Source organism: Labeo rohita, chromosome 3 (assembly GCF_022985175.1).
Source record: "Labeo rohita strain BAU-BD-2019 chromosome 3, IGBB_LRoh.1.0, whole genome shotgun sequence".
In the NCBI taxonomy this organism is placed as follows: Eukaryota; Metazoa; Chordata; class Actinopteri; order Cypriniformes; family Cyprinidae; genus Labeo; species Labeo rohita.
In genome coordinates this window covers 24,601,367-24,621,018 of record NC_066871.1, presented here as the reverse complement: position 1 = coordinate 24,621,018, position 19,652 = coordinate 24,601,367, and the positions used below count along the sequence as shown (strand labels likewise).

The 19,652-nt window shown below is 35.8% G+C and overlaps 3 protein-coding genes across 10 annotated transcripts; all 3 read left to right on the top strand.

Annotated features, from left to right (window-relative positions):
- The first annotated feature begins 438 nt into the window (after window positions 1-438).
- On the top strand, window positions 439-3,578 carry tmem86b (transmembrane protein 86B). Its single transcript, XM_051100066.1, is given in 4 exon segments — window positions 439-767; window positions 1,075-1,227; window positions 1,229-1,319; window positions 2,452-3,578. Coding segments are annotated over 4 exon segments (750 nt in total). The 5' UTR covers window positions 439-716; the 3' UTR covers window positions 2,907-3,578.
- A 1,853-nt stretch (window positions 3,579-5,431) lies between these two features.
- lrrc3cb (leucine rich repeat containing 3Cb) lies at window positions 5,432-7,438 on the top strand. The gene is made up of 2 exons (XM_051106436.1): window positions 5,432-5,671; window positions 6,286-7,438. The coding sequence occupies exon 2, from the start codon at window positions 6,316-6,318 to the stop codon at window positions 7,123-7,125; it is 810 nt and encodes a 269-aa protein (XP_050962393.1). The 5' UTR covers window positions 5,432-5,671; window positions 6,286-6,315; the 3' UTR covers window positions 7,126-7,438.
- A 1,937-nt stretch (window positions 7,439-9,375) lies between these two features.
- LOC127157096 (uncharacterized) lies at window positions 9,376-19,393 on the top strand. Of its 8 annotated transcripts, none has more exons than XR_007825830.1 (3): window positions 9,376-9,568; window positions 17,015-17,149; window positions 19,287-19,393. XR_007825830.1 is itself a non-coding variant. In XM_051100360.1 (3 exons), the coding sequence occupies exon 3, from the start codon at window positions 11,522-11,524 to the stop codon at window positions 12,407-12,409; it is 888 nt and encodes a 295-aa protein (XP_050956317.1). In that variant the 5' UTR covers window positions 9,376-9,568; window positions 11,188-11,257; window positions 11,514-11,521; the 3' UTR covers window positions 12,410-12,779. The 8 variants fall into 8 exon arrangements, 4 of the variants coding, with proteins under 4 accessions (XP_050956317.1, XP_050956300.1, XP_050956294.1 ...); XM_051100360.1 differs by lacking the exons at window positions 17,015-17,149; window positions 19,287-19,393 and adding exons at window positions 11,188-11,257; window positions 11,514-12,779; XM_051100343.1 differs by lacking the exons at window positions 17,015-17,149; window positions 19,287-19,393 and adding exons at window positions 11,188-11,257; window positions 11,511-12,779.
- Window positions 19,394-19,652: the final 259 nt, after the last annotated feature.

The following is a 19,652-nucleotide window of genomic DNA, read 5'->3' as shown; positions in this document are numbered from 1 at the left end:
CAACAATGCAGTTAAAACCACTAACAGCTGAGAAACTAATGGTCAATAAGAATTAAAACGAATAGTAATTATAATAATTAGGGCAGTCAAATGATTAATCATGATTAATTGCATCCAAAATAAAAGCTCTCTCTCTCTCTCTCTCTCTCTCTCTCTCTCTCTCTCTCTCACACACACACACATTATATATATATATATATATATATATATATATATAAATAAAACATAATAAGTATAAGTAAAATAATTGCTTGTGTTGTCTATCTTTACTGACACCTACACATATATCAGAAAAGCTGAAAAAGTGAATAAAAGAAGCTGAAAATACATAAAACAGACTGAGAAGATAATTTTCTATCATTAATTAAAAAAGTTTATCTCCCTGAACTTGTGTCTCAATCATCAAACCTTTGCTCTTAGCGATGATGTCACCACAGGGTAATAGGCCATAATGCAGAGAGAAACACATGCAGAGAGAGAGAGAGAGAGAGGCACACAAATAAGGAGAGAGAGAGTGAGGGGTGTACGTTGTTTATGACAGAACAATCTGACAGATAACGCATCACTCATAATGGTCCAAAGTCCAGTCCTACCCCAGCCAATGAAACACACTGGCATACATAGTTCACAGAGGCATTACACATCTCCCAGCTGTGGAATAGGTGGCCCACATCTGAGATTGCTGCGTGTATGACTGTTTAGGGCAGAGGAGAAAGATGGACATCCTGGAAACAAGTGCTTTCGACCGCAGACAACGCAGGAACACGGTAAACACACATACAGCTGCGCACCAATACAGACACCTGCGTTCTACTTTTGTGAGCTTATTTGTGCATGTTTATCACATCCAGTTTACTCATTTAGTCACAGTTTTGTCAAAATCGTTTTTCTAGCTTGGCATCACACTCGTGTCCTGTGTGATTTTCTTTTATGATAAAGATATTTGCATTTATACTGTTTAATAAAACCGTTGTGAATTCTGTTCAGAGCACAAATAATTGCAGACTGTGTATTTTATATATATATATATATCATGTATTGTTTTCATTCTTTCCTCCATCTCTTCTTTTCCAGACCTGTGTACTGTTTCTTTATCTCCTCCCTTTTTTTGCATCCTGTGCAATATACTTCTACCTGTGGATCCCAGACTCCGCCCCCTCTCTTCTGGCTGCTGGCATAAAGGCCTCTCCTATCCTCAGTCTGGTCCTTCTGGTGTTCAGTTATAATGGGGGGGCGGAGTCTAGTGGGCGTGGCTGGAGGGTTGCTGCTCTCAGCAGGCGGAGACTGTTGCCTTATTTGGCCAGAACTTTTTATCCATGGTAAAGGCTATTTTTTTCCCGTCCCATATCTTTATTTGAGACTGTCAAGGTTACTGACACAAAGCTCCAGGTCACATTTCACTATAAATTTAAAAGGGGGAAAAAAAAACGTTTTTTACTTTTCATGCTTTCTTACTATTTTAAGACCATATATTACTGGCACATTATTATTATTATTAAAATTATAATATAAAATTATTATTATTACTTACTAATTTCTCATAGCAGTGCTGTTTTAGTATCAGTTTTTATTAATAGTTTGAATTAGTTTTTATTTGATATTTTTCTTTTTTCATTATACTTTTATTAGCCTAGTTTTGTGGTGTTTTGGTCATTTTTTAAATTTTAGTTTTTTAATATGTCTATTTAAGTGTTTTTAATCATTTTTTTATTTTAGTTTTAATTATTTTAGTACATCAAAGTTACATTATATTATATTTTTGCTATTTAAAATGACTGTTTCCTATTTGAATATATTTTAAAATGTAATGTATCCCTGTGATTTCAAAGCTAAAATTTTAGCATCATTACTCCAGTTACATGATCCTTCAGAAATCATTATAATATTCTGATTTGCTGCTCAAAAAACATTTATTATTATTATTGTGTTGAAAACAACAGAGTATAAGTTTCCAGGTTTCTTTGATGAATAGTTCAGAAGAACAGCATTTATCTGAAATAGAAATCTTTTGTAACATTATTAAATGTCTTTATCATCACTTTTAATCAATTTAAAGCATCCTTGCTAAATTAAAGTATTAAGTCTTAATTCCTATCATTAAAAAAACGAATGGTATAGTGTATAATGTTACAAAAGATTTTTATTTCAGATAAATGCTATTAAAGTATGCAGAAAAAATGTACTGTCAACTGTTTTAAATATTTCTAATTTATAATCACAGGAATAAATTACATTTTAAAATATATTAAAATAGAAAGCAGTTATTCTTAATAAGTAAAAAATATTTCAAAATTTTACTGTTTTTGCCATGCTTTGAATCAAATAAATACAGGTTTGGTGAGCATAAGTGACTTCTTTTAAAAACATTACAAATTTTACTGTCCAAAAACTTTTGACTGATCTGCCTCACCACTCTGCCTCACCATATTATCACTTTTTTTTTTTCTTTAGGAATGGCCTGTTTTGCTCTTGCCCACGTGGTTTACTCTATTACCTTCCTGTCCTCTCGATATTCTGCTACATCTTCATCTTTCTCGTTCTTTTTCCTCTACCTCATCCTGTGGTTGTTCGGCATTGGAATATATGCTTACCTGGTGCCCTTCCTGCGGCTTGATCCTGAAGCTGACGTTCTCGTCCCAGCCATAGGGGGTTACATGTTTATCATCGTCATCATGGCCACACTAGCTGCTCGTACACGGCAGCCTCTCATCCTTCTGGGCAGCCTGGTCTTCATGGCGTCTGACCTCACGATTGCACTGACAAAGTTCGATGTCTTACAAGTAGAATACAAAAAGCACATTATTATGATAACATACTACCTGGCACAGCTGATGATTGCGCTGGGTGACGTGAAGGCAGTGCTGAAGGAGACTGCTGATGATATCCACAAGTGGAAGAGATCGTAAAACTGCTGTTGATGGATGTTTGCTCAGTGATGCTACACAAACACCACGTTGTGTATCACTGAGAAGAGTTGAACACTGTACAAAATGGGGCCACTTTGCATAAAGCTGTGTCTGTTTTACAGTAAACGCACAACTACAGTCCGGACATGGCTTACTGTACATCCCTAAATATAAGAAATATTACACAGTCTGACCTGTCAACAAAGACTTTCTTCTAGCTTCGCTTCAGCAGATAAACTCCACCTAACACACTGTTCGCTGAACTGAACTGATCTGATTAAATTTGAAATTTAATTTTGCAAATCTGTGTGTAGTTTTGCATATTTCTGCAACTTTGAAGCCCCCTACAGTTAAGCGAATGGAATTCAGTGTCGTAAATGTGCCACTGTAGTTACGGAATTTCGTACCTGCTTAACAAACTGAAATATTCTCACATCAAGCGAGGCGAGCATGAAAAATAAACAAAAACCATTGCCCTCAGAATGATTTTCAATTTCGTATTTCAAGGTAATAAGCTTACATACAGTTGTTTTAAATGTATTAAGTCGTTTTTTTGTCAAATACAAATATTTATGCTCAGATGCTCCACATTGAAACCATGCTATAGTTTCTAAAGCAGAGATGAGTTTGTCAAACTTGTGCATAAATAAAGCAAATTAAGTCACAGTGTTACAGATTTGTGTTTATTCATGGTACATCTAGCGTAATTTTTGTCACACTGTACAGCAATAATGCTGTTTTTGTATGATAGTAAGGGCTACCCTGGTAAAAAAAAAAAAAACAGCATTTGCAGGTATGTTTTGATGCTGGGATGCTGGTTAGGTATGTTTTGATGCTAGTTTAAGCTGGTCCTTTGCTGGTTTAGTCTGGTCCTTGACCAGCAAAATGACCAGCATAAACCAGCTAAGGACCAGCTTAAACCAGCATCAAAACATACCTACCAGCATATGCTGGTTTTTCACCAGGGTAGGGTTGGGGTAGGTGTAGACATTAATAAAACACACTCTGATAGGTAGAAAATTTAATATCATTGTTAGTTGTATCCCTTCTAGCCACAACCTAAGAAATTGCGACCCTGGACCACAAAACCGGTCATAAGTAGCACAGGTATATTTGTAGCAATAGCCATAAATACATTGTATTCGGCGAAATGATACATTTTTCTTATATGTCAAAAAATCACTAGGATATTAAGTAAAGATCATGTTCCATGAAGATATTTTGTAAATTTACTACAGTAAATATATCAAAACCTAATTTTTGATTAACATGCACTGCTAAGAACTTCTTTTGGACAACTTTAAAGGTGATTTTCTAAATACTTTTTTTGCACCCTAAGATTTTAGATTTTCAAATAGTTGTATCTCAGCCAAATATTGTCCTATCCTAACAAAAAATACAGTAATGGCTTATTTATTCAGCTTTCAGATGATATATAAATCTCAGTTTCAAAAAATTGACCCTTATGACTGGTTTTGTGGTCCAGGGTCACGTATGTCAAAATGTAGGCCTAATTCTGTTGACTTTATGGATATATCAGTAGACTTATATAGGCTAAAACATCATGGAATGTTTTTGTGTTTTATAACTTACCTTGTGACATGCAATGGGGTCCAAAAGTCTGGGATCACTTTTAAAATAAATAAAAGCATAGCAAAAAATTCCCATATTTGTGTGCATGTTTTACATCAGCCATTACCATGTGTTGATCATTTTTTTTATCTAACAACAACAACAACAACAACAACAATAGATTAGAAAAAGCAAAATAAAAAAAACATTTTACTAGTCTGTGAGAAAAAAGCTTAACATTTAGGATCTTAAATAGGCTAAATAAAACAAATTCTTACCCCCGGTTTCATAGACAAGGCTTAAAGGAGAAGTCCAGTTCCAGAACAACGATTTACAGATAATGTACTCACCCCCTTGATATCCAAGATGTTTATGTCTGTCTTTCTTCAGTCATAAAGAAATGATGTTTTTTGAGGAAAACATTTCAGCATTTTTCTCCATAAAATGGACTGATATGGGGACCAGAATTTAAACTTCCAAAATGCAGTTTAAATGCGGCTTCAAACATGATCCCAGCCGAGGAAGAAGGGTCTTATCTAGCGTAACAACTGGTTATTTTCATAAAAACTGCATTTTGGAAGTTCAAATTTGGGGACACCACTGATGTCCATTATATGGAGATAATTCCTGAATTTTTTTCCCTCAAGAAACATAGTTTCTTATCGACTGAAGAAAGAAAGACACGAACATCTTGGATGACAAGGGGGGTAAATTATCTGTAAATTTTTGTTCTGGAAGTGAACTTCTCCTTTAACTGCAGTATGAACAGAGACTAGATGCATAAAGCTGCCCCATAAAAAAAAAAAAAAAAAAAAAAAAAAAAAAAAAAAAAAAAAAATCAAACGTTCGCATAGCGCCATCTGTAGTTAATCTTGTGTTGTGTATGAGGAAAGATTCAGGGTTCCAAATCCACAACAGAACTGAGAGGCTTCTCTGCGGTGAAGTTGGTCCTCATGACAGCATTGAACTTGTTCCCATTGAATTAGTGAATAAATAATGAAGATTTTGGAAACAACACAGACTTTGTTTGTGTAATCAAGAAACGTTCATATCCCGACGGGCGAGGATATAGTGAACAAGCGACAACGGGTGAGCAAATCTTCAGTGGAAAGTTGAAAGAAATAATCTCTACAACATGTGTTTATACGCTCAAAACCACCAACATTTGTAAGGCGAGTTTTCTTTTCTATCAGGTAAGTTGCCTATTTACCCTGCTAAAAAAAAAAAAAAAAAACATTGCAGAATTTGTAATGGTTTTACTGGTTATAATGGGACTTTTTGGAAACTGTAATGGACCCTGTGGGTTTCTACTGGTAATTGGTCACCATTTTTAATGGTTTTAATGGTTAAAGTTGGTGGTTTGTAATATTTGTAATGGTATTTGTAGTAGTAACCATTACAATTTCTATGGTTTCCATTGTTTTTTTGTTCAGTAGGATACCCTTTTATAAAAATGTAATATATAGTGGAGATAATATATATTGACTGACTTGAGGATTATTTGTAGTGAGATATTAGTGAATGATAACATTGAACTGTCAGAAATGATACATTAAAACTCACAAAGCAAATAATATTTGTAAATAAGATGTGCATCAATTGTTTTCTATTTCTTACTCATTTCTGTACATCTGAAAAATACAGGCAAGTTTGTGTCGTAACAGAACCAGCAGTTGCCTGATAGTAATTAACCTAACAAGTGCCCATTTATCCTCAAAATAACTCTGCAATCAGCAAGCATAATGATAGCAGGGTGTCAGTTGTAATGACTTGCTGTTTTCTCCCTGTTTCCTGTTTGTTTTTGGAGTCTTGAGCTGGTGTGCTTTTCCTCCTCCTGATGTTCAGCTTCCTCAGGGAGGGTCATGCTGTGGCCAGCTGCCTTTCTCTCACTTTCATGCTTCTTCTCCATATCTTGGATGTGTGTGTGTCAGAGTCCCACCAAGCAGAAATCAGATGCCCAGAGAGCTGCTTCTGCTTGGAGAATGTCGACGGTGGGCTTGTGGTCCGTTGTAGCGACATGAACTTAATTGCGGTGCCACATGGCCTTCCGAACACCACGCGACATCTATACCTAGACAACAACCTGCTTCTTACCATACCGTCTGATTCATTTATAGGGCTCCCGCTGCTGTTCAAACTAGATCTTTCCCACAACAGGTTGGTTCATCTGGAGCCTGGAGCATTTCGAGACCAAACAGACTCGTTGAGCAGCCTGGACCTTTCTTTTAACTTGCTGGAGACACTGGACCCTGAGGCGTTTGGCGAGCTCAGAGCCCAGACTAACCTCTCTCATAACCCCTGGCTGTGTGATTGCCATCTGCAGCTGGCTATGCCACAGCTGCTCTTGGATCCCTCCTCCCTTGCTGAGGTGGTATGCAATGCTTCTGAACCTGAAGAGCTTGGAGCTCAAGGTATGCCGTTCATCCTGGTAGCGACTGATCTTGACTTCTGTGCGGCACTCCGGAGGACCACTGACGTTGCTATGCTAATAACAATGTTTGGCTGGTTTACAATGGTTATATCCTATTTAGTGTACTATGTAAGGCACAACCAAGAGGATGCTATTCGCCACCTAGAGTATCTCAAGTCTCTCCCAAACAGGCAGGGCAGATCTGGGGAGTCACTGACACATAGCACCTGGTTGTAACATAAATAACTACTTTAAATCTTTTTTTAAGCTATTTTTTTAAATTACTCATTCACTCTTTAGATTAAATTTGAAAGGCTGGCTGACACGGAAGAGAAGAAATTGTTAAATAAAGTCATTATTTTTGTTTTCTTTGTGCACAAAAAGTATTCTTGTAGCTTCATAAAATTAAGGTTGAACCGCTGATGTCACATGGACTATTTTAGCAATGTCCTAACTACCTTTCTGGGTCTTGAACGTGTCAGTTGTGTTACTGTCTGTGCAGGGTCAGAAAGCTCTCAGATTTAATCAAAAATACCTTAATTTGTGTTCTTTCGGGCTTTAAAGGACCAAGTTAAATATTAATTTTAATATGAGTGAAAAAGGTTTTCTGAAAGGCTTCCTTGAGTTAAAGATTGTACCTTTCAAAATAGGAAACACATGTTGCATATATTAGATGCTTAGAGGTTTTTGCAGGCTTTTGTTTCTCTTGCACAACTTCAATAACCGTGAGATCATGTATATCATACTGTATCTAACTGAAATAAACAGGTTTGGGTTCAGTGGGTTGAGTTGGATTCATTTTTACATTCAATAACTACTCTACATTTGGAGTCAGGACTCTCTGTAACACAGTGTTCCCCTGAGAGGAAGCCCTGAGACTTTTGGAGCCACAGACATCTGTAGAAGGACATCACTTGACTGATCTTGAGCACTTCAGATGTCACCAACTTTTTTTGCGACTGTTGTTTAGGCCTGGTGGGCAGGACAGACACCAGCACCTGCTCCCCATGTGTGGCTTGTCACTAATATTAGTGGTTGAGTATGTCAGACAAGGTCTTTCTGATATTTAGGCCCTGTAGCTTAAAAGGATTAGTTCACTCCTAAATTAAAATTTCCTGATTATTTACTCACCATAATGCCATCAAAGATGAAAGATGTCTTTCTTTCTTCAGTCAAAAAAGAAATTAAGGTTTTTGAGGAAAACAGGATTTTTCTTCATATAGTGGTCTTCAATGGGGATCAGCAAGCAGGTTTAAGGTCCAAATTGCAGTTTCAGTGCAGCTTCAAAGGGCTTGACACGATCCCAGTCAAGGCATAAGGGTCTTATCTAGCGAAATGATCGGTCAGTTTCTAAAAAAAAAGTATATACTTTGTAACCACAAATTCTCTTCTTAGCTCGACTTCAACCATTATATGGAGTAAAATATTTTTAGGATTAAAATATTTTTTCCTTAAAAACGAAGAAAGAAAGACATCTTGGATGACATGGGGTTTGCACACTCAAGTCAAGATGTTTATTACTTCTTTACTTTATCATTATTTTATTATGGTGAACTACATGAGGTGTCCAGCATTATGTTTTTCTTTGCTTAAATGACAGAACGCTGTATTAATTTTGTATGTATTAAACAGTCTTTTAGGAAGTACTTTTACTTTAAGATCAATATTTTCCTGATAATATATATTTTTTTATGTCTGAAACCTGCTGTGTTCAGTTTGTTACATTGGTATATGCCATATAAGATGTCCTTTCTGACAATTAGTTGCTCATGCCTTTTCATTTTCAAACTGTGACTATTAGCTTGTTTTTTTTTCATATCTGACCAATATGTTTAGACATGCCTAACTTAGAAAGGATTTCCCACTGACTTTTTAAAAACATTTTGTACATTCATACCATACAGTAAACATTCATTGTAACGTTCTGTTAAACAGTATTATGTCTATTTATGAATTTATTAGCCTACTGTACCAAATTTATCAACATGACCAAAATTTGCTGGAAATCTACTTTATGCCTTCTATCATCTAATAGATAGTTAAACATTTTTATCAATTAAAGGCTTTCTGCTGTCTGTTTGTTTATAAAGTAAATGTAGGAATAACTTTTATATTGGTAATTCAAGATGTGAACACTTGCTGGACTGAAGCACCTTGGGTTTTCTTGATTATCCATTTATCATTTTTAATGTTGAAAATTATATATATTTTTCTTCATGTTAAAATGTAAATGTCAAAAATGACACAACAGGCTTTTGAAGGTTTATTTGTCTTTTGTAATTATCGGGAGGTATTAAGTATTGAACTGATTTTCTAAAACGGGCCACAAAATGTACTTGTAATAAATAGATACATAAATAAATTTTGATTACATGATCTAATTCTGATGTTTCATTTTTTTAAAACATTCATTCTATCTAGCCAAGTTTCGTATGAAAGTTTCCACTTACAGCAGATGCGAACGTCTCTAAGACCGGAAGCCTAAAAGCGAAAGTAAACGGGCGCACATGCATTGATGAAATCCGCTTTATTGTGCTGTTGAGACAAATAATTTGAAAATACTTGGCTAAAATTTATTTTAAAATTAAGAACTAAAACTGAGAAGAAATTTGGGGAAACATCAGTTGGGTGATAGGCGAAAGCTCTTTTGGAGATCTGTGTTCTGCGAACTTCAAACAAGGTGGAGTGTTAATTTTTCCATCTAGGAAAAATCTATGCAATGTGTGTTACCACAAACATTTATCATATCCAGAAGTTATAGTCTAATTCTCATATTATTTTTAGATTTTCTTGATTGAGTAGCCTAGCCTAAATAATTTGCGTAAGAACTGTGAAAAGAGTTATTTGACTTAAGTATTTGATTGTTTAAATTATTTTGGAATCTTATATTATCTTAAAGTATAAAGAGAAAATAGTCCACTATAACGTACAAAACAATTGGCCTAACAACAAGACAAACACTGCAGCAATTCCTGACATACAGCGAAGTATGCTTTCTGCCACTGCTAAATAAAAAATAATGTTGCATAAATTTAGCTTTTTATATATAAATGTATATGTTTAAATTATTACAAATGTATTATTTAAATGCATAAATTATATGGAAAGCATGGTCTAACTGTATATATTACAAGAAAAGAATATGTTCTTTCCTTTATGTTAAATTTATGCAAACGTACTGCACAGTACAGTAAAACATTACCAGTCATGTTACGTTTGTAAAAAAAAAATACATTATTTTACAAAATCACGTTTTCCTGTTATGTTTGCTGGTATAGCCTGTAGTCGGACAGATCTTTCTTTCTTTCTTTCTTTCTTTCTTTCTTTCTTTCTTTCTTTCTTTCTTTTTAAGCGGTGTACATTAAAACCAATCACACACGTTTCCGTTGAGTTTATGAATGCAATGGCCAATCAGAGTCTTTCAGATGAGTCATCGTTGAAACGATGCTTTCGGACGCAGCCACAGACGACGGCGAATATGGCAGTCAAAATTTCAGAGAGCGGGTGACCACCTGTCCCGCTTCGCGTTGTACCGCACAGCATTTTCACCCCTTGTCCCGCACGTCGCATACTGAGAAAATGTCCCGCTTTTTCATCAGTCTGTTAATGGTCATATTAAGAAAACTTCCATGCGTTCTTTTGCCTTTTTCCCTGGTAAAAAAAAGCATATGCTGGTAGGTATGTTTTGATGCTGGTTTAAGCTGGTCCTTTGCTGGTTTATGCTGGTCATGTTGCTGGTCAAGGAGCAGCATAAACCAGCAAAGGACCAGCTTAAACCAGCATCAAAACATACTTACCATCATATGCTGGTTTTTCACCAGGGTTAAGAAAGTTTTTTATTTATCCTTTTTGCGGCATAGTTTCTGCGCAAAAGAATTGCGAACCTCATCAAGTGATCTAGAACCACCTACGGAAATGGACGAACGCACACGGAAATACACGATATTCTCCATTCATTTTAACCAATTTTAAAAAATCTATATGGATTTCTTCTTATTTTAATAGTTTGTTTAAGGTTTCTATGGCGTTATTTCAATGACAAATGTCTAGAGCACAATTTTGTAATGCGGGGCGCATCAAAATGCGCAAGCACAAATCTCCTTTCTCGCATGTGGATTCTCTTTACTCTCATAAAAAAAGACGCGCTGTCTCTCGCTTGCATGTGCGCGCTCAGAAACACAGATCAGCGCATATGACAACGGATGTAATCAGTATTTACATAGCATAACAGTAGAAAAAGTATCAGTCTCACACGTGTCCCGCATTGTCCCGCAAAATCACATCTATGTCCCTCAACAGCCCTGTTGCCAGGTGGTCACCCCTGAACGCGTCTCGCCCGACTCAAAAATTACACCAAGGACATATTCATGTAAGTTCAACTTTTGTTTCTTGCAGAGTGAAATACTAGCTATACTGAGCGCAAGTCACAATCATGTTAATTCAAAACATTGCATTTAGAAAAAAAAAACAGCTGTGTATCAGAATACCGTACATTGTTGAAGCCTCTGATCAGTTATACTTAGGTTATACTTATAGGTTAGGTTATACTAATTATGCAATATAATATACTCAGGTTTCTTTTGCAGGTTTTTAACGTTTTTCTTCTGTACCCACAAAATCAGAAGAAACCAGTATGGAAGATGAAGGGCCAATAACAAAGCTTAATGTCTCCACCAGTAAGGATGAGGAGGAAATACTTAGAGCTCATGGTTATCAGCACATCAATGCTGACCTCAATGATGGTACTGGTAAAAACCGGGTCTTTATTTGGTACAAGAAAGAGTGTGGCAACAGACCTGTGACCAGGATCCAGTTTTCATTCAATGACGGCATGAAATCTGTTCTGGCTGATGCTTGGTATGAGCTGGTCAACAGAGACCTGAACAGAGGAGCTGGTGGAGATGACATCTTTCTGTGGTACTTCTGTGGCAGCACTGAACATGACATTCCTATTGTGGACCTCAAGGTGAGCAAAGATGCCAAAGAAGAACCTGCTCTTCTGCAAGATGGCTGGGAGAGACTGGGCTGTGATCTGAACCGTAAGGCAGGAGGAAACTTCATCTACCTGTGGGTGAAGAGAGAGAAGCCGAGCTACATCTGTGAGATCACAGCATCTGTTGACTTCTCTTGTGACAGGTATCTGTTTGAGCAGGGCTACACTCGTGTGGATGAAGACACCAATCGCGGTGCTGGTGGAAAGCACGTCTTTCTCTGGTATCGCCGCTCAACTGATAAGAGCAAAGCTCTCACTGCTCTTAACGTATCCACCTCCCCTCAGGAGCAGGCAAAGCTTCAGGCTTCAGGCTTCAAAATGGTTTGTGTGGATCTCAGTGAAGGAGCCGGTGGAAAATATGTCTACACATGGTACAAGAAAGAGGGTTGTGAATCGCAGATTCAAGCCATGGTTCTGCTGATCAACCCTGATGCCTGGAAGGAGTATCAGAAAGCTGGTATCAACTTTGTTGAAAAAAATCTGAATGAGGACAACAAGGGCTGGAAAATGTACATAACATACAAGTGAAGGATGTATGGATTCTTCACAGCAACGTGGTGTTTCTTCAACAGAGCAAATGAAGTATTCTGCGTTGGTTCAGGCAGGCCTTGTAGTCAAGCTCTGCTATCAGCTGACTGAAAAATTTAAAACCCAGCACCTCCGCTATCAGCTGATCTGATCCCTGTGCACTCAATTGGCAGATCTCAATTGGCGCCCTACTTAAACACAGAATCAGCTAGCTTGCATGCTGCTTGCAACCCACCTCCTCCCCATCTCCTCCTTCAACTTCAACTGTCTTGGCTTTCATGGAGCTCATGAAAAGGACAGGGCATTTCAAACAGAGCCATATCGTCGAATGTAACTTTGCAAACATGTCAATAAAATTGATTTAAAGTTATCTTTTGTGTTCTTTGACTTAAGAGGTCCTGACTGAACTGTACATTTGTTTTGTTGTTTTACTTTTTTTTTTTTTTTTTTTAAATATATCCATTTATTAATTTTTTTCCCAAATGTTATTGTGATTTAAAAGTCATTCTTTAATGCATATTATGACTGTAGCTGTTGTAAAACTCTCATCCACACATTTTATTTGGCTTTCGAGTTTATGTTATAAAGCCTACTTGAACCACAGTGAAAGCTTTGGAGAGGTTTTTATATTTCTTTGTGTCTTTGGGATATATCTAGGAATACGCTATATGGTAGCGTATTATTACTTATTCATATTTCAAGGTCATCGTAACCTTATACTACAAAAGAAATTCAATAGCTATTTTATAGATACAAATGAATTCAAATGCTTTCTAGGCTTTTTGGATATGCATTGCAGAAAAGGTCTTGTATGACATTATTACTAGGAAACTGCAGCCTTTTTGAATTTTGTTATTAATTAATTAGCTTCTATATACTACGATTGAACACTAGATTGATTGGTCACAGCCAATCAGTGTCTTATTAATATAATAAGACAATATAGGGCTGTTACTAATCGCAGACGGTTAGGTGACATGCAAATGTAAAAAAATCAAAATACACAAATTTAAAAATTAAAAATAGAGCAGTCAGTTAACTACTTGTGATTTCTTATCCACTTTTTTCCCATAAGAACAGGTGCCATTTGTACATTTTATGGGTCAGGCTTCTGGTCTCATCTGCATTCAGTTATTTTTAGCTGTAGATAGCTTGTTTTGCTGCTTGATATTGCAAATTGGTGTGTCTTACCATATTATTTTAATGTATTATCTTAATTATGAACATACCGGTTTGTAGTGCAAACAGTTTTACCGTTTACTGCAAGTTGTTGTTCTTCTCATTATTTCCCTATAGCAGATAATGAACCCATAGGCTTACTTCCATGTTGAAGAAGAAGGTGGATGGTTATGGCCATCAAGCACTTTACCCAAGCTTACTTTAGACTTACTGTCCTGTATTAAGTCTTCTGTACTGTATGTCGCTTTGCATAAGAAAACATCTACTAAATGAAATTATACACTGTAAAAAATTTCCTGTAGAAATTACAGTAATTACTGCACTTGTACAGTTTTTACTGTATTTTACTTGTAAAATATACAGTAATTTTATGGTATTTTCTCCAGTTATATATTGCAATACAAAAAATAAATAAATAAATAAAAATAAGCAATGACAACTGTGTAACTTTTAATGTTTTTAATTGTTCAAATGTTGCAATAACCCTTGCAATAACGTTAAAATTTTCACAGATTCATTTAATACTCAGACAAAACACTATTACAAACTATTATATATAGTACAGCACATACCATTTTAACTATTATAGCTAGAAAAATTATTAACATTTATCCTAAGCACAACATACTATGCTAACAGTGAACAGCAATGACAGTGAAGCTTCAAATAAAACTCAAACTTTTGTTACACACAAGAAGCATTTTTCAAGAATGTATACATAAATATTTGTATATTACAGCAATTAAAAATATGTAAAAAAAAAAAAATCAATAAAAAAATCAATCATAAGAACAATCTTAAAAACATACAAATTCACGAAAACTCTCCTGAGTAAAATGCATTTGCCCGTAGTGGATTAATAGTTTTGCCAGCTGAAATCCACAAACTCCTTGGACACATGAGGGTTCAGGCCAGAGTTTCTTCTTTGCACCATCTTCCCACTTCTTTTGCTGATCTGGAATTTTGCAGAGCACTTGAGGTGTGTCAGGATTTATCCTCACAATGAACCTTCACAAAAAAAAAAAAAAAAAAAAAAAAATTAATTAGATTCATATTTCATTCTCTTTTGTAAAAACTTTTTAGAGCATTAGTTCAGCCAAAATGAAAATGTTGTCATCATTTACTATGTTGTTACAAACCCATAAAAATCTAGTTTGTTTTCGGAACACATGAAAATTGATATTCTCTCTTCATTTTTGTCTATCCAGGCAACCAAAGTCTTTTAGCTTCAAAAAGTGCATAAAGACATTGTAAAAATAATCCATATGATTCGAGTGGCTTAAGACACCTAATCAGTTCTCAGGCATGTTTGAGATTCTGTTTACCACATTTGACGCACTCTACATATTTGGATGATCAATGTTTGTATGTGAATAAAAGCCCACGGATTAATCATACGGATTAATTCCATTTCTTTACGCACTTTTTGAACTGGAATATTTTGGTTGTGTGTACTTTCAGTGGACAGACAAAAATACTGTTATGAATTCATTAGAAGAATAAACAGAATAGTACACCAGTTAATTTTATTTTAACTCAAATTGTCAGTTATCGTTACTGCATGCCAAGAAGACAACACGCAAAATTTGTAATTCTGAAGGCCTAAATTAGGTTTAAAACACCGTAAATAACGCCGTTTGATAATTTTCAAATAAGGAATCTAGTAAAATGCAAAATAAAAAAATAAATGTAAGTTACGCCATTTAGGAGATAATGAGTGCCGCAACTGACGTCGCTTTCTGTCGTTTAAAATGCCATAAATAACGCAGTTTGACAATTTTTAAATAAAACTAGTAAAATGCAAAATAAAAAAAATTCATTTAAATTGCGCCGTTTAGGGGATAATGAGTGCCGCAACTGACAGCGTTCTCCGTCGTACAACATTGTTTAGGGCAGAACTGGGCACGCTCTATCCTGGAGGGCTGGTGTCCCTGCAGAGTTTAACTCCAACCCTGATAAAACTCACCAGTTTGTAGCTTTCTAGTAAACCTGAAGACACTGATTAGCTTGTTCAAGTAAGTTTTATCAGGGTTGGAGTTAAACTCTGCAGAGACACGACCCTCCAGGATAAAGCTTGCCCAGTTCTGCCCTAAACGGTGCTGTACGACAGAGAGCACTGTCAGTTGCGGCACTCATTATCCTCTAAACGGCGTAACTTAAATGAATTTTCGATAATAAGTGCTGCAACTGATGCCGCTTTCTGTCGTTTAAAATGCTGCAAATAACGCCGTTTGACAATTTTCAAATAAGGAATCTATTAAAATGCAAAATAAAACAATAAATAAATTTAAGTTATGCTGTTTAGGGAATAATGAGTGCCGCAACTGACGTCGCTTTCTGTTGTTTAAAATGCCGTAAATAATGCAGTTTAACAATTTTTAAATAAAAAAAAAAAATAGTAAAATGCAAAATAAATAAATAAATAAATTTAAGTTACGCCATTTAGGGCAGGCCTGGGCAGACTCGGTCTTGGAGGGCCAGTGTCCCTGCAGAGTTTAGCTTCAACCCTGATTAAACTCACCTGAACAAGCTAATCAGTGTCTTCAGGTTTACTAGAAAGTTACAAACAGGTGAGTTTTATCAGGGTTGGAGCTAAACTCTGCAGGGACACCGGCCCTCCAGGACCGAGTTTGCCCAGGTCTGGTTTAGGGGATAATGAGTGCAGCAACTGACAGCGCTTTCTTATGTTTGACAATAAATTGACATTAATGCCGTTTGACAATTTTCAAATAATAAAACTAGTAAAATGCAAAATAAAAAAAATTAATAAATAAAGTTAATTTACGCATTATTTAGGGGATAATGAGCGCTACAACTAATGCCGTTTTCTGCCGTTTAAAGCACCGTAAATAATGCAGTTTGACAATTTTCAAAACAGAAAACTAGTAATATGCAAAATGAATAAACTAATTTAAATTACGCCATTTTGACAATTTTGAAATAAAAAATCTAGTCATATGGAAAATAATTTTTAAAAAATTTTTTGATGGATTTGCATCTGTAGTCAATTTCTCATGGGATTGCTGTCTTGGATGGTGGTGGTGGATAACGTTGGGTGGTGAGTGCTGTCCCATCACACCATATCTATGGGAATGAGCCAAGGCATCAGGTGGTGTGACTGTCTCACTCGCCCAACGTTCACCTGAAGCACTCTTACCATAGCGAGACGCTGCTCTAAATTCTCGCACTGTCAGTGAGAGATCAGTAGTGAGGCATCGCTCGGTGGGTGACGGATGGTGTCAAAGACAGCTTCTTGTGAGATTGTTGACTACAAAAATAGCCCTGGCTTATGCCTCAGAGGGCTTGCAATGCCCTATAAGTGTAAGGGCCCACTCCACAAACATGCAACTTTTCACTTTACAAGATGTTAAATGATAGAGTGGAGTCGTGTAAATTACTTACGGATTATTTTGATGTTTTTATTAGCTGTTTGAACTCTCAATCTGGCGGCACCCATTCACTGCAGAGGATCCATTGGAGGGCAAGTGATATAATGCTAAATTTCTACAAATCTGTTGTGTTGAAGAGACAAGCTCATCTACAATCTGGACAGCTTGCAAGGTGAGTAAATTTTCAGTTTTTTATATCAATCGGCTATAATCACATTCAAATACACAGGCCAGATTTGGAACGCCTGTCATTCATGAAGTCCTACACGTTGGCCGGATGTTCATTGAATGGCTAATTCAATTATGCTGTCAGCTTCCAAGAAGGATGTAGAGAATCTTGGCCCACTTTTACACATTTTACCACCCATTCCACAGAATACTGTAGATTTTAAATTGGCATGCTTTATATATGATGCAAGATCACTAACTAATTTTGCAAATAGTTGCATACATTTGCATCAGAAAAATCTGTAGTGGAAAGGGATTGTGGGCTCCAAAAGCTTCAAAATACTTCAAAAATTCCCTGGAAATAGTACTTTTAGACACATTTAGACTTATGAGATATACACAACCAATCAAAAGTTTTTGAACAGTAAGATTTTTAATGTTTTTAAAGAAGTCTCTTCTGCTTACAAAGCCTGCATTTATTTTATCCAAATTACAGCAAAACAGTTACATTTTGAAATATTTTTAATATTTGAAATAACTGTTTTTGATTTGTATATTTTAAAAATCTGATTATTCCTTTGATCAAAGCTAAATTTTCAGCATTACTCCAGTCTTCAGTGTCACATGATCCTTTAGAAATCATTCTAATATGCTGATTTGCTGTTCAAGAAACATTTATTATTATTATCAATATTTAAAACAGTTGAGTTTTTTTTTTTTTTTTCCAGGATTTTGATGAATAGAAAGATCCAACGATCAGCATTTATCTGAAATAAAAAGCTTTTGTAACCTTATACACTATACCATTCAAAAGCTTGGAGTCAGTATTTTTTAGGGGAAGAAATAATGGGAATTAATTATTTTATTTAGCAAGGATGCTTTAAATTAATCAAAAGTGATGATAAAGACATTTGTAATGTTACAAAAGATTTCTATTTCAGATAAATGCTGTTCTTCTGAACTTTCTATTCAAAGCAACCTGAAAAATTATACTCAGCTGTTTTTAACATCATAAATAATAATAATAATAATAATAATAATAATAAATGTTTTTTGAGCAGCAAATCAGAATATTACAATGTTTTTGAGCAGCAAATCAGAATATTCAATGTGACTGAAGGATCATGTGACTGAGTAATGATGCTAAAAATGTAGCTTTGAAATCACAAGAATGAATTACATTTTAAAATATATTCAAATAGAAAACAGTTATTTTAAATAGTAAAAATATTTCAGAATTTTACTGTTTTTGCTGTACTTTGGATCAAATAAATGCAGGCTTGGTGAACAGAAGACACTTCTGTAAAAAACATTTCAAAATCTTACGGTTCAAAAACTTATGACTAGTAGTGTACAGTTTTATATATATATATGATGATTTTATTTTATTAGGATTCTGCTTTTTTTTCTCCTAATTAGCTTTTTTTTTTATATTGATATCTAATGGCTAAATGCTGCTTTAACATGTTTTGTAGAGTGCGGAAGAATATGGCCTGATATGGATCACCTCAGATTTAATATCTGTGGCGATTGTCATGGCATCTTCATTTTTCAGAAGTAAGTGCATCTCTTTTATGTCCTTCAAGTTGTTTCTTAATGCTTTTTAATACTGGAAGCTATTTTGCTGTGTCAGTAGTGGCTTTAATCTTCAATATGACTATTTCTGTGCTCGCACACATTTGCACGAAAGCAGTCCTTGGCGTTAATGTTAGGTTGTTTTGTAGTTAGCACGCTTGCTATATCTCTGCTGGGTGGCCGGGCGCTTTTCAACTGATGGCTCTGCTCTTTTCTTCTTGGCAATCTCTACTTTCCATTTTCTCTCTGTCCTCTGCTCTTTGCATGCGCCTGTCCTCCGCTGCTCGCTGAAATTGCTCAGCTATCACCTGATCAGGTAATGAGGATGAGTATTTTAGGGTCTTGATTTGTTCTGTTTCTTATGTCTGTTTGTATTTTTCGTTCCAGTAATTATCATTCTTAGTGCTTTTACTTTAGTGTTGCTCTTTAATCCTTTTAAGTGTTCTCAGTCACTTTATCTCATCAAATATTTCAAGATCCAATACTTAATGAGCAGAACTTTGTGGCACTTTCAAAGCCTCAGAAGTGTGTTTTGTTGACCATGTGTTGTCATGTTTTTTCCTCAGGTGGAAGATGAGTGGTATGCACAGCTACAACCCTGAGCAGATCATGCTAAGCCCTGTAGTACGTCGGCCGAGTCGTGACGTCAACCTCATGAAGGAGAAACTGATCTTCTCAGGTGAGACTCATGAACACACAACTGTATATTGGACAAATCTGCCCTGTGAAACTCTAAGTTTTATGTTCGTTTCATCCCTCAGAGATCAACAACGGCAGGGAAGATGTGGCACAAAAACGGTGTTGGGAGGACAGATGAGCTCTCCGCATACACAGGAAACGGACTGGGCGCGTATGCACGCGATGACATCATGACACCCGCACGTCACGCAACGAAACTTTAATGACGACTTGAGTCCATTTTATGGAGCTCA